Below are 13,584 nucleotides of genomic sequence, written 5' to 3' on the forward strand. Positions count from 1 at the left end.
ATTTCAGTTTGGCCCTAGCAAAGCTTTCTCACTGTTTCCTTTTATTTGGAGAGCTATGGTGATTAAAGACAAAAATGTAAAGAAATTCAAGAACTTTTGTTATATAGTGTATGATTTGTCATTGTGAAGGTGTGGGAATTTGTGTATCACCTTATTAAAACTCTGAAGCTGGAGGAACTGTTATGATCTATAATTCCAGAGAGATCTCTGTATTATTATGGGGAAATATTGTGCCCAAAAAGTATATAACTTCACTATCTGTTTTAATCATGGAGAAATTTATTTGTTTTGTCTATCTCGGAACTTAACTGACTTCAGATGAGAAGAATGTTCATTCCACAAATCTTCAAATACTTGTCTATATGATATAACCAGATTGACTGAATTATCACTTTTCAGTTAATGGATTTGTAGGAAGGATACACAACTTTCAGTTTTTCAGTTTTCATCTCCATTAGATCTAATTAGTTTGGATGTGAGATTAGAAGAGTAGCCCTAGAGGACTCTAATTTTATAGCAAGTGCTGCTCTGAGGAAGAGAAAATTTACACCTCCTACAAGAGAATTGTTTATCTAGCAGTAAAATCAGAGATTCACTGTCACAATGTGAATATTTTTAACCATCACTAATCATGCTTCTCCTGTGGTCATGTAGCAGAAAAGGTTTCCACAGTGCACAACAAAAATACAGGGGGAGGACACAGAGCAAAATACACTGTTTATAAACTTTATCTTTGTTGCATTTTAATCAAAACAACCCATTCAAGCAAAAGTATATCAAATTATATCAAAATGTACTCTGTTTTATCTTGCAAAAATGTCTGATTTTTAACACACTGGTTTATTTTAATGTAACTATATCTTTCTAGTTTGAATTTAGTCAAATTTTTGGGAGGATGTGAGAAGCCATATTATATAACATAACCAGAACTCTGTGGTAGAAGACAGTAGCTACACAGACCCTGACTCGGTCTGTTTTCTCTGGTCCTCTGTGTTTGTGCTCTTTCCTTTTCTGGGTACATTCTTCAACCCCCTCTCCCATTATTCATTCCATTCTACCCTTAGCAATATATGCTGGTCAATTGGTCTTTTTTTTTTCCCAGTGAAATACTTCTTTCACCAAGAGACTTAAAGAAAATATCATCATTAATACCTGCTCACTCTCATATATCTATAGAAAATATATTTTCCCTGTATTTGCTATATATTTTAGTTTTATTTAAGAAAAAATGTATTATAACATTATATATGATTGTCTTTTAGTTTTATACTTCACATAAATATTATTTTTTATATTCTTCAACTGTTTGAAATTCATTCCTGTTGATATATGACACTAACTCATTTTGGTAGCAATCTGTCATGCAAATATAATACATACATCTATCCATTCTTATATTTATAGATATTTGAGTTGTTTCAAGTTTTATTATTATTAGCACTAGAACAATGCATATTTTACTTCTGTCTCCTTGTGAATAGGTATTAATTAGAGTATAAGCCTAGAAATGAAAATAGAATTGAAGATACAAAAGTCTTCACATTTATTGTATTTAGCCAAATTACATTCTGATGTGAAAAATTGATTTATACTCCCAGTTCATTTTCTTAACAATATTGTCAATATTTAGTTTTATTAAATTATCTATTTATCCTAATTAAATGACTTTGACTATTACTCAGTAATTTCTCTTATGTGTTTTTTATTTGTTTATTTATTTATTTACAGTACTGCAGATGAAACAGAGGGCCTCACATGCTAGGTAAACAAAACTCTCTGAGCCACATCCCCAGTTCACTTACATTTATAGGTTCAGTGTGGACCCTGACTCCAGATAGCCAGTCTTTTCAGATAGCCAGTGATTCATTTCTTTATTCTTCCCATGTGCTAAAATGTGGTTCCAATTAGCACTTTGACAACTGCATTAGAATAGCCCATTGGCATGTCTTTCTCCTAAACTTTACTCTTAATTTCTTAACGAATTATGTATTTTTCCTTATTTTATCACGAGTACCTTGACAAATACTATAGCATCATTAGATTGATGAGAAAGAAAATAGAAAATTGGCATCTTGTGGGAAAGGATTTTTTTTTAGATATAAAATGGCTGGGATGTTAATGAACATAGGACAGTGCATTCAAGTGTGATATGATCCCCCCCTTTAATTTTTTTATATCTTGGACACATACCCAGGTATACATTTTGATTTAGGAAAATATAGAAATGATGGAAAATATGCATATGGATTAACCATTTTTTTCTAGTATGGTAAGTTTTGTCAACTATTTATTTTGGTAAAATGAACTGGAAAATACATAACCACTCACTTCATAATTTTCAATGATAAAAGGCATATTTATTTTTTCTCTGTTCTTTTTACTCAAGTTCATCAGGTATCCAGTGATCATAAGAGGTTTCATAAACATAATGAAAAGAAGATCTAGTACTGAGTGCAGACATCCAGTGATATCCCCAGAAGAGGCACTTGAGCCAAGTTGTGTTCTGTTTCTTAGTGAACCACAGGACTTGATTGTCTGAGATATCTTACTAATTAAGATTGATCATTTCATTTGTTCTTATACATAAGCATTTCCTACTTTACCACTATAAATAGTTAACTAAATACAGATAGTCCTTTAAAAATCATGTAGAAAAAAGCAAAAATTTTAAATCTAATACAAATAAAGAAGACATGATATTATAAATTGAGCCACTGGTGCCTTCAATTTTATGATAAAAGCAGACCTGTCTGTTTAAGATATAATGAATCAATGTTTAAATTGAACCTTAACCTTAAAATAATAGTAATTGCACTGACTTAGAAAGATGTTTCATTATGTACTATATTCATATTGCAAGAGCAACCTCAGCAAAGTCAAACTGACTATACCTAAAATTATAGCTAATCTGCAGGATAATGTAGTTTTGTATGCATAACAATGGTCTAGCAGACAGAACACAGATTGAATTTCCCCTAAACTCTTACCAAGGATAAATATTTAGGCAAGTTCTCTCTCCTATGTTCACCTATAAAATGATCTTGAAAGTAGGCACCTAGGACCTAATGATCCCTAGAGATCCTTTTCTTTAAACAAAGTCTTTTTGTAAAACAATCTTATAAGACATACATGAAAAATTTTATTAAGAAATTCATTTACTCCAAAATGTCAAATAGAGTTTTATATGAAGGAACAAGAAACTACCTGGCCCATAGATCCTTTGCAAATATGTCATTATGCAAAAGGCCGAATATACATGTAAGTTAGAATTATGTAATGGTGATTATTTTGCTCTTGCCATTGTTGTTTTGTAGGTGATGAAAATCTCTTCAGAAACAATTTCTAGTTAATTCATACTCTAGCAGAGCAGACTGAAATGCATGAGGAAAGTGAAGAGCAGTGAGGTACAAGTTTTTCCAAGAGAAAACCAGTGGCAATGACAAGAGCAGGAATCAATATTGATGTCTGAGTCTTTACTCTGTTTTCTGCTCTATTAATTTTTACCAGGATTTTATAATAATTTTTATTTAGTAAGACCTGTTTTGACAAAAAGCGAAAAGAGTTCAGGAGTGGTCCATGTTTTGATGTTGCTATGTACCATGTTTTTTTCATCTAAATCAGTTTTTACTAATCATATCACTGTGTCATTCAGCACACTAGTTTTACTCCATCATTTAAATAGCAGCAAGTAGCTGCTGCTAGTCAGTATCATTTTTCAACTCTTATCTGACTAATAATGACCTTTCTGGCACTCTGTTGTAACCTGTACCACCAGCTGTATATTTCCATTCAACAAGAACCTGGCTAGGGATTCAAAGATTTATTACAATGGAATAGATTATATGGAAATATAAATAGGCTTAGTGGTCTTGGGATTTCATGAAGAAAAAAAAAATGCTACCTCACATAAATAATGTGCCATGAACAGAAAGTTATTCACAAAGGTATTCCATAGTAGACAAAATAAAACTTATAAGTTTTTTCAAGGTAAAAAAAAAAAATCTTCCTTGTGAGATGGCCTGTATCACAGCATGCTAAAGAACCTCACCTTCTACTGCCAAGAACGATTTAGTAGGGACAAGTCATATACAAGAAGTGTATCGACAGTCAACCCATATGGATGGAAGAAGTGCCAAATTATTTTGGAAAGCAGAGTAATGCCCAAGTATTAAATAAAGATAATCTGTATTTGAGCCTTTGGGACATCAGACTCTGAATTCACTTACTACTGCCATAATCAGATTTTCAACCCTAGGAATGTCAGGATTAGTTCAGAGCTCTGACCTGAATTTTTATGGTGAACAACTTTGGAAGTGATTTCTGTACGTATTCAAGCAAACATTTACCTGCACAAGTTTGATTGGATTCATCTTCATTGCTCCCACAATCATTAGCTCCATCACAAAGCCATCTCTTGGGGATACAGCGATTATTCTGACATTTAAATTGATCATCAGGACAGCTATGATTGACTGGGAGAAAGGGGAAGGAAGTTTAATTACATAAAATTGGATAAAGTTATGAATATTTTGAATTATTGTTACATAATGCTATAGTAATCATAATATTATTAAACAATAGAATAAATTCTTGTCTCAAATTTTACAGAAAATAACAATAATCTACACATTGTTAAAATATAACACTTTTGTAGAAAACATCATGTAACTAATTCTCAGATAAAAGGAAGTGTATTCCTTTCCCAAGTCTCCAATATGACAAACTATATCATTAAGCCTGTTTCCTATCTCTCATCAGAACTGGTGACTCATTTCCAAAATATTTACCAAAAACATTTAAAATTACCCTCATGTTTTAATATTAAACATAACAATTATGTCTCAAAATAATTTTGCTATATGTAGTTAAAATAGTGTTTTCTTAATCCACACATCAACTCAAATATTTCTTATATTATTAAATAAGCCAAATATTATTCTGTTTTATCTAATATATTTGGGACTGAAAAGAAAAATAAAGAAATGAAAATATATATAACTTATGACCTAGAGCTGATGCTAAAAATGTGATTTTATATAACTTTAATAACAAAAAAGGATTATCATAAGTTTTATCTCCTAATACAAACAAGTATGTAACCACAGAAAACACAGAATGAGACCAATCCTCACATGGGAAGCTGTGCACAGCTAAGGATTAAATCAACAATATCTAAACACAACAAGGGGGCCATCTTACTGTTAACCTTCTATCAGTATTTTTCCAGAATTCTAGAGGTATGCTCTTCAATATTTGTTTTGCAATTTCAACTTTCTTTTAAAAGTAATTTTCCCTATGCTCAGTAGTTGTAGCTCTGTATGATAAAATGAATTTGTACAATAGTTTCATTTAGGATTCAAAAATTATCATTTTTTCATGCTGTTGCATAATAAATGTGTGCATTTCTACTCAGTTCCTAGACAAGATTTTTTTCTTTAAAGTAGTATGCATGATAAAGTTGTTTCAACACCTTTTAGAAAGGTTGCATTCATGTAAAGTAAGAATAAATAAATAAATAAATAAATAAGGGAGAAAAATAAATTCTCTGGAATTTGAACATAATTAACAATTTACTACCTACTGTAAGGGCTTTAGAAGAAAGAGCTACCCATGAAAAATAAAAGTCATCCAATATTTCAAAGGGTCAATATTTTAAAATATCAAAATGATGCATATGCACCTCAGTGCAATTTTTGTCAACAAAGTAAACAGGAATTCAGACATAGGTTTGTAGTTTAGAGTTGAGACATTGAAGGATAGAGGAGAATGATAACAGAATCCAATGTTGGATATTATGAGTGTTTAAAAATCTAAAGTAATCCTCTGAAATGATGTATGTAGTATGGGAATACCAACCATGAAACCCCAGAAATAGAATATTGTTCAGCATGACTGTACAGGTCAGATAAGACATCCTACTGTAAGATATCCAGAGATCATTAGCCATTCATTGCCTTATTCAGTTAGTCATTCATTCTTCCAGGTGCCAGGAGCTATGGTGTGGATCCTACTCTGCTAAAATGTAATGTGTCTCCTCAGGAAGATATTAATCTATTATTAGATGCACCAATTAAGCAAGCATATACTTACAACATGATTTTTTTAACTACTATAATAAAGCTATGTACAGGAAATGAATGTTGAACTCCAACTTGGATATACTGAGAGTTTTTGATGGTTAGAAAAAATTTCCCTAGGAAGGTAATTATAAACAATGCTGGATTCCTTAGATCAGGAAAAGTCACTGTAGTGTAATAAAGGAAAAAAAAATAGAAGGGTATTTTTAGAGATCTGCTTATACTTGAATTTGATAAGAATCAAATCAAATTTTTAGCATTAGCTCTAGGTCATAAGTTATATATATTTTCATTTCTTTATTTTTTTTTCAGTCCCAAATATATTAGATAAAGCAGAATAATATTTGGCTTATTTAATAATATAAGAAATATTTGAGTGGATGTGTGGATTAAGAAAACACTATTTTAACTACATATAGCAAAATTATTTTGAGACATAATTGTTATGTTTAATATTAAAACATGAGGGTAATTTTAAATGTTTTTGGTAAATATTTTGGAAATGAGTCACCAGTTCTGATGAGAGATAAGAAACAGGCTTAATGATATAGTTTGTCATATTGGAGACTTGGGAGAGGAATACACTTATGCATAAGAGACTAAAGGATAAACATGTATATACAAAAGATAACAGGAAACATGTAGGAGTCAGTGGATTTCAGAATTTGTCCTCTTGGTTGTTATTGAAATAACAGTTATAAAATCATTTCATAAATAATATCCTGGAAGCATTGCGGAAAGTGGGTTTTAATTAAGGGAGGGAGAGTGGTAGGAAAAAAACAACACTTGCTGTGTTAATCTAAGATGAAAACCTAATTTAGCCAATGAATATTGAGAAGATATAAAGGTAAAAAAATTAATTATTTAGGTGATAGAAGAGATAAGATTTATTAATAGAAGTGAGTACTGATTATAAGTGAAATGGAGGATGACAGGAAAAGCCCTGGACTTGGGTAATGGAATAGAAAATGATAACAATAATCAAAATATATACACTGGCAAGAATTTTAACATTATAGTTAACACTATAAATTCAATGTCCTCGTACACATAGAAGAGATGAGCTTTCCAAATACAAAAGAAATAACAGAACGTAGATGGAAGCATGGGCTTAATGAAATAATACATGAACATTATGATGAAATTTTGTGCTCTTCTCAGGCATTGGATTTATGTGAATAGAGAGGAAGCAGATATGTAGTAAGTATGCATTAAAACCATGAATAAACATTATGAGACAGAAGAATTGAGGCAATTAAGTTATTCATTAATAATGCATCATTTGTGTAAAAGAAGTTAGGGAATAAATATTCTTTATCTTCAGATGAAATGCTTTTCTCACTCCAACACTTTTGACAATTGTTTCAATTTAGTGTTTAAGACTTTATTTATAGGCTATCACTTTATAAAAAATACATTAGTGGAGTTGAAAATAAGACTTTTATATATTGAAGTCATGATCCATGCTTTGAGTTCAAGAGAAATTAGTGCTGCATTTATATAATAAAATCGGAAAATATTTATAGACATCCTTATTCTTGGAATTTTGTCTCAAAGCACAAACGGATGCATGATGTAGATGCCCAGACCAATTTTGTACTTTCTTATCAAGGGGCTTTAAAACTTTTTTTATTGTATTTTTTTCAGTGTTGGATACTGAAAACAGGGCCTCACACAATAAATAACATTTCCAGCACTTTTTAAAATTTTACTTTGAGACAGGGTCTCACTAATTTGCCCAGGCTGTTCTCCAACTTGTAATTCGCTTGCTTTAACATCCCAAGGAGCTGTAATAACAGGTATGCGCCACTGCATCCAGCTTAAGCTTTTATTTTTAAAATTTTTAGTTAAAAAATAAGAAGATGTAATACTCTCAATTAACTCTTAGTTCAGCCACTTTAACCTGAAAACTGTCTGTTTTAAAACAATCTACTAAGGTTAAATCAAAAGATCAAATATAGCATTTGCCCAACATGTCTCTCCCTGTGTAAAATAGTTTATCTCAAAACCATTCAAACTAATCAAATATACTTTCAAAATGTTACTTCGTGTACTTTTAAAGCGTTTTTTTTTTCCACATCTATGAAAACTTACTTATCTCTACCAGAAATATGAAACTATTTCTAACAAATGATAAATAGCTAAATAGAAGCCAAAGGATCAAAGGGTGGGAGGAAAAAACCTTTTATTTATATTTGAGTGCCCCATATGTGTTTTCTACCATGTCCTGAACCAGTGAAGCTAGGTGATAACGTTCCAAATTCACGTGTGTTACCTTGGATCTTCTTCAAGTTTCTGTGCCAAGGAACAATGGAGTGGATCATGACCTTCTGTACCATTTATTCAGTCTTAACGGTGTTTAAATTGACTTTCCATATTTTAAATTCAAAGATCCAAAGGGGTCTCCTATAGCAACCCTAGAGGGTAGTGTGGTAACACCAAAACCATACAATATGAAGGGAGAAGATTTTAGGAGCAACTAAAATGACAATATGAAGGCTGGGGAAAGATGAGGAAAACAGTGCTTTAAAAGTATGCAAAAAAGGCAATCTCTAGTCTAACGTTTATGCAAAAGGATGGCTGAAAAATAAAACTGAGTTCAATTTGCATCAAACATGTTTTCAGATTTTCACAAAATGCTTTGAAAATCTACACACTCAAGACTCAGTTTTAATGCAACTTTTAGATTATTTGATGGGGAACATACAGCAATTGACTGAGTCCTCATCACTTCCATCTAAGCAGTCATCATCACCATCACATTTCCACCGAGCTTGGATACAGTGTCTGTTTTGGCAGCGAAATTCTCCAGCTTTGCATATGTGAGGTAATGCTTCTCCAGGATTAACTAGAGTTGAAAGAAAAAAGAAACATTTAAGACATATGAATAATATTAACTAGATTCAGTCCACTAAAATCTGGATTTTGTGTATTTTTGTTTCACGTATATCTACTTGTAAATGAAGTCATACAGTACCTTTTTCTGATTTATTTCACTTTTTATAATGTCCTACAGATTCACCAAAGTTGTCATAAATGATATTATCTCCTTTTTCAAGACTGAATAATGTTTCATTACATGCATGTTTTCATGTGCACACAAAGACACAATTTCTAAGTTAATTTATAGTGTAGGTTGGAGAGGTAATGGGGAGTTATACCTCAAAGGGCACAAAATTGCAGATATGTAGATGAATATGTTTGCAAGTCTAACATACAATATGAAGGATATAGTTATAATATCATAACACGTACTGGAAATCTGTGGAAGTCATATTTTACATGCTATTACCACCAACAAAAAAATAACTAAGAAATGATAGGCATGTTAATTTGTTTGGCTATAACAACCAGTTTGCTATGCATATCAAAGCATCATGTTGTACAACCATAGATCTATAAGATAAAAAATGATATCCCCCAATTTAAAATACACCACTAAGATATAAGGTATCCCAATGAAAATCACAGTTTTTTTAATGTTAAATAAAGCTTAATATGATCTAATACACAAAAAAGATTAAAAAGGCAATTTTGTTATAACAACAAAATACAGCCTTAGAAAACACCAAAAACAACATTGTACACCTAGCAGTCATCTCTGGAAATGACAAATTTTAAGATTACATGACAATAATTTTCTACCAAGAATCTTGGAGATTTATTTAAAAATAACCATCACTAAATAGCCACCACCACAATACAATACCACTTCGTGTTGGTGACATGGCTTCTGACTCAAGTAGCCAGTCTACTAAATCCTCAGAGAGAAGCAGCGGTGGAGCCGCAGAGAGGCTGCCCCAGGGGTCTCCCGCATGGGCTACAACCACAGTAAGGGCTTCCCAAAGCCCATCATGCATGCACAGGCTGAGGAGCAAGGAGCTAGGGCGTGCTGACCTGTCACCCTCCGGCAGCCCAACCCAGGCTGGAGATGCCCGCTGCAGAAGCCCATGCTGTATAGTGCCACAGCTCAGAATCCTGCCAGCAGCCATGATCTCATGACCTCAACTAGCAGTGGGAAAACGGAAGGGAAGTGAGGCAGACCTGAATTGGATTTCTGGGCTAACAAATAGTGTTGGTACTTTTTCAAATCTTGGTTAGCATAAATTTGAACCAATAGTGTTAATATTTTTCCAAACCCTGATTAACATATATTTGGATCAATAGGTTGACTCAAGTGCTATATAAACCACTAGACAGCACACTCAAGTGGCAACCCCATCTTGGGTACTGCCCTGACACAAGTTCTGTGTCTATTGACACCTGAATTAATCCTAATTTTAAACTCCCTTATCCTCATCTTTGATTTTGCAAGGCAAGAACCCAGTAAGAAGAAATTGGTGTGGTGAGTTGCTGGAATCTGCTGCAACACTAGAGGGCATAGCCTGCTGTTAAGATTTGCAACATGGTTTTTGCAGAGGCCTGCAGCTTGTGCAGACCCCACCTGCTAGCAGAAGTGGAAAAACTCCAATTTCATTGGGTTTGTAGTTTTGACTTTGAAAGGATTTTCATTCATCTTTCAATTCATCATTATGATAACCTTAGGTAGGATCAAGAATGTTACAACCTTCATCATATAGATGAGTACACTGAGAATTAAAGTCGAAAAAACAAAGCAATAGCAGAAACCTTGATATAACCTATGATGTATTTTCTTTGCTGGGCTGAAAGTAGTAGAAAAGTAGGATCAGTTAAAGGTTCGAGGAAGTATTACGTTAATCAAAATTATCTCTTTAAATACATGCAGTGTTTTTCCTTCATATATTTCATTTTCTCTAATCAACTGCTAGAAATTTATTTAATTGAGATTTATTCACAAAACAAAGTGTTATTATTCTACAGTACTCATTGAGTTGTTTAGATAGTCTAAAAAGAGAAGGGAATGAGTGGCAATGGTTAATGAAAATTATTTTAGGTTTCATGGTCTGTAAAAGGTTTTGAATTCTATCTAACAGGTTTATTGTTAGGAGAAACAGAAGTCAATCTTTCCATCCCTGTTCAAATGGCTTTAAATTTTATTTTTGATAACTGGTTTAGGCTGATGGAATGTCGTAAATCTTATGCACACCTCAATAAGAAGTAATGGCAAGGCAAACATACGTGGCATTTCCAGAAACCTTTGCATAACATTCTCTGAACTTCTGTGTGTCCCCTGCAGGCAGGAGTGGAAGAAAGAATGTGACTTTTGAGCCATGTCTACAGTGAACTGCTATAGAGATGGCATAGCAGGGCACAAGGCAAGTGGATTTGTAGGGATAGCAAGGAAAAGCTACTGTAATCTAATCAAACTCTGATTAAAGGCAAAAAAGAATCACTATAGTGAACAAAATAGAACAAAGATGACCCTGTGTTTCTTGTGTTTCTTCTGTACCTTCAGCTAAGCTAACACTGGATGCATGTAATGACAATAATATTTTCTTCTAATTCATTCTCATAAGAAAACACTGATACAGCAATTTCTTTATGTTGTCATTTCTCTAGTATAACTTGAAAGTAAGCAATTTCTATGTGTGCATGGGGAGGTGAGGAAGGGGGAGTGAGGGAGAGAAATATTTCACATAGGAAATGACAAAAACATAAAAGCAAAAAAGAAGGTAATTTGGTTTTCTATTCAAATCTAAGATGACTATTAAGAGCAGCAACTGGGAGTGAGACCAGGAATCCCCACAGTGGAAGTATACTCCGGGATACTTCCAAACTTTTTTCTCTAAATCTCTGGAATGTTTTTTAACTCATTTTTATTGTAAACAAATGGTATACATCTTGTTTCTCTGTTTGTACATGAAGTAGAGGCATACCATTTGTGTAATCATACATTTACCTAGGGTAATAGTTTTTGATTCATTCTGTTATTTTTTTCTCCCCCCCACCACTCCTTCCACCTCTCTTATCCTTCTGTACAGACCCTCCCTTCCTCCATTCTTGCCCCCCTCCTACCCCCCATTATGTGTCATCATCCGCTTATCAGCTAGATCATTCCTCCTTCTTTTTTTGAGATAGGCTTATCTCACTTAGCATGATATTCTCCAATTTCATCCATTTGCCTGCAAATGCCATAATTTTTAAATTTTTTATGGCTGAGTAATATTCCATTGCATATATATATACACACACCACAGTTTATCCATTCATCAACTGAAGGGCATCTAGGTTGATTCCACAATCTGGCTATTGTGAATTGAGCAGCTATGAACATTGTTGTGGCTGTATCTCTGTAGTATGCTGATTTTATGTCCTTGGGTATAGGCCAAGGAGTGGGATAGCTGGGTCAAATGGTGGTTCCATACCAAGTTTTCTAAGGAATCTCCACACTGCTTTCCAGAGTGGCTGCACTAATTTGCAGCCCCACCAGCAATGTATGAGTGTACCTTTTCCTCCACATCCTATTGTTGCTAGTATTCTTGATAATCACCATTCTAATTGGGGTGAGATGGAATCTTAGGGTAGTTTTGTAAATCTCTAGAATTGATCATTGATAACATGCAAATGTTCTTTATTTTGAGTTTCACGTCTGCTATATATTAAGATCTTAGAGAAACCTTTCTTTCTTCTTCTGATTTCATAGATGCCCAGCTTAAAATTGGGCAATTAATAATGGATGAATTTCTATTTTACAATCATTAATCTTAATAGTGAATAGTCTTTCAATTAAAAAATTCCAGGTTTACAGAAGAAACCTAATTCAGATGCTATCCACTTTCTCTCCCACCTACATTCAGTTTTCATATTTTCTAGTTTCAAAAGGGGAGATACAGAGGAACGATGCGGGTCAAATGCTATTGCTATATGGTATACGTGTACAAATATGTGACAACAAATCCCAACATTATGTACAACTGTAATGCACCAATAAAAGTTTAAGAAAATATTTTCTGTACCCTGTAGTTTTATTTCAAAGAAATAGTAAGGAGAATTTGTTGTTTCATTGTGTTAGGATTGCAAAACCCAAATGGAAATGCTCTGATAACAATCGCACCAACTAAAAAAGCTTGACCTTCCCATTTTATCAAATATCCTAACAAAGTTTTAAAAAGTGATCAAGGATATCCATATGCAAGAGTGAAGTTATTGTTACTTTTAAATAATTAAATTTTTGTTAGAGGGGAGTATGACTTCCAGTAGAGACAACTACCTAAAACAAATGGTACTGGAAATTTTTTGTCTTAAAAAAACTAATTTAATATAATTTAAGTCTAATTAGAGTTCAAATGTTTTTGAGTGATACTTAGATTATTACAAACTAAATGTTAAAAGGCAGAATTTTCAAACTCATTTTAGACATCATTTTAAACATGCATAATCAATTTTGAGATATTTGTGTTAAAAAGAGGGAAATTATCAAAAAACTGTCTAAAATTTAATTTTCACTTTTCATAATAGGCTATGTTTAATTGCTTAAAAACCTCCTGAGAGGGGGGAGGGAACAAGGGTATGAAAAATGGTGAAATGAGACAGACATCATTACCCTATGTACATGTATGATTACATGAATGGTATGAATCTGCAC

General features: G+C 32.9%; 1 protein-coding gene across 1 annotated transcript in view; it reads right to left on the minus strand.

Annotated features, from left to right (window-relative positions):
* Positions 1–13,584, minus strand: part of Lrp1b (LDL receptor related protein 1B) — a 1,852,169-nt gene that overhangs the window by 749,871 nt on the left and 1,088,714 nt on the right. The window contains 2 exon segments of the mRNA XM_047543195.1: positions 4,347–4,472; positions 8,785–8,925. Of these exon segments, the coding sequence (XP_047399151.1) occupies positions 4,347–4,472; positions 8,785–8,925 (267 nt within the window).

This window comes from Sciurus carolinensis, chromosome 3, assembly GCF_902686445.1.
Source record: "Sciurus carolinensis chromosome 3, mSciCar1.2, whole genome shotgun sequence".
Taxonomy (NCBI): Eukaryota; Metazoa; Chordata; class Mammalia; order Rodentia; family Sciuridae; genus Sciurus; species Sciurus carolinensis.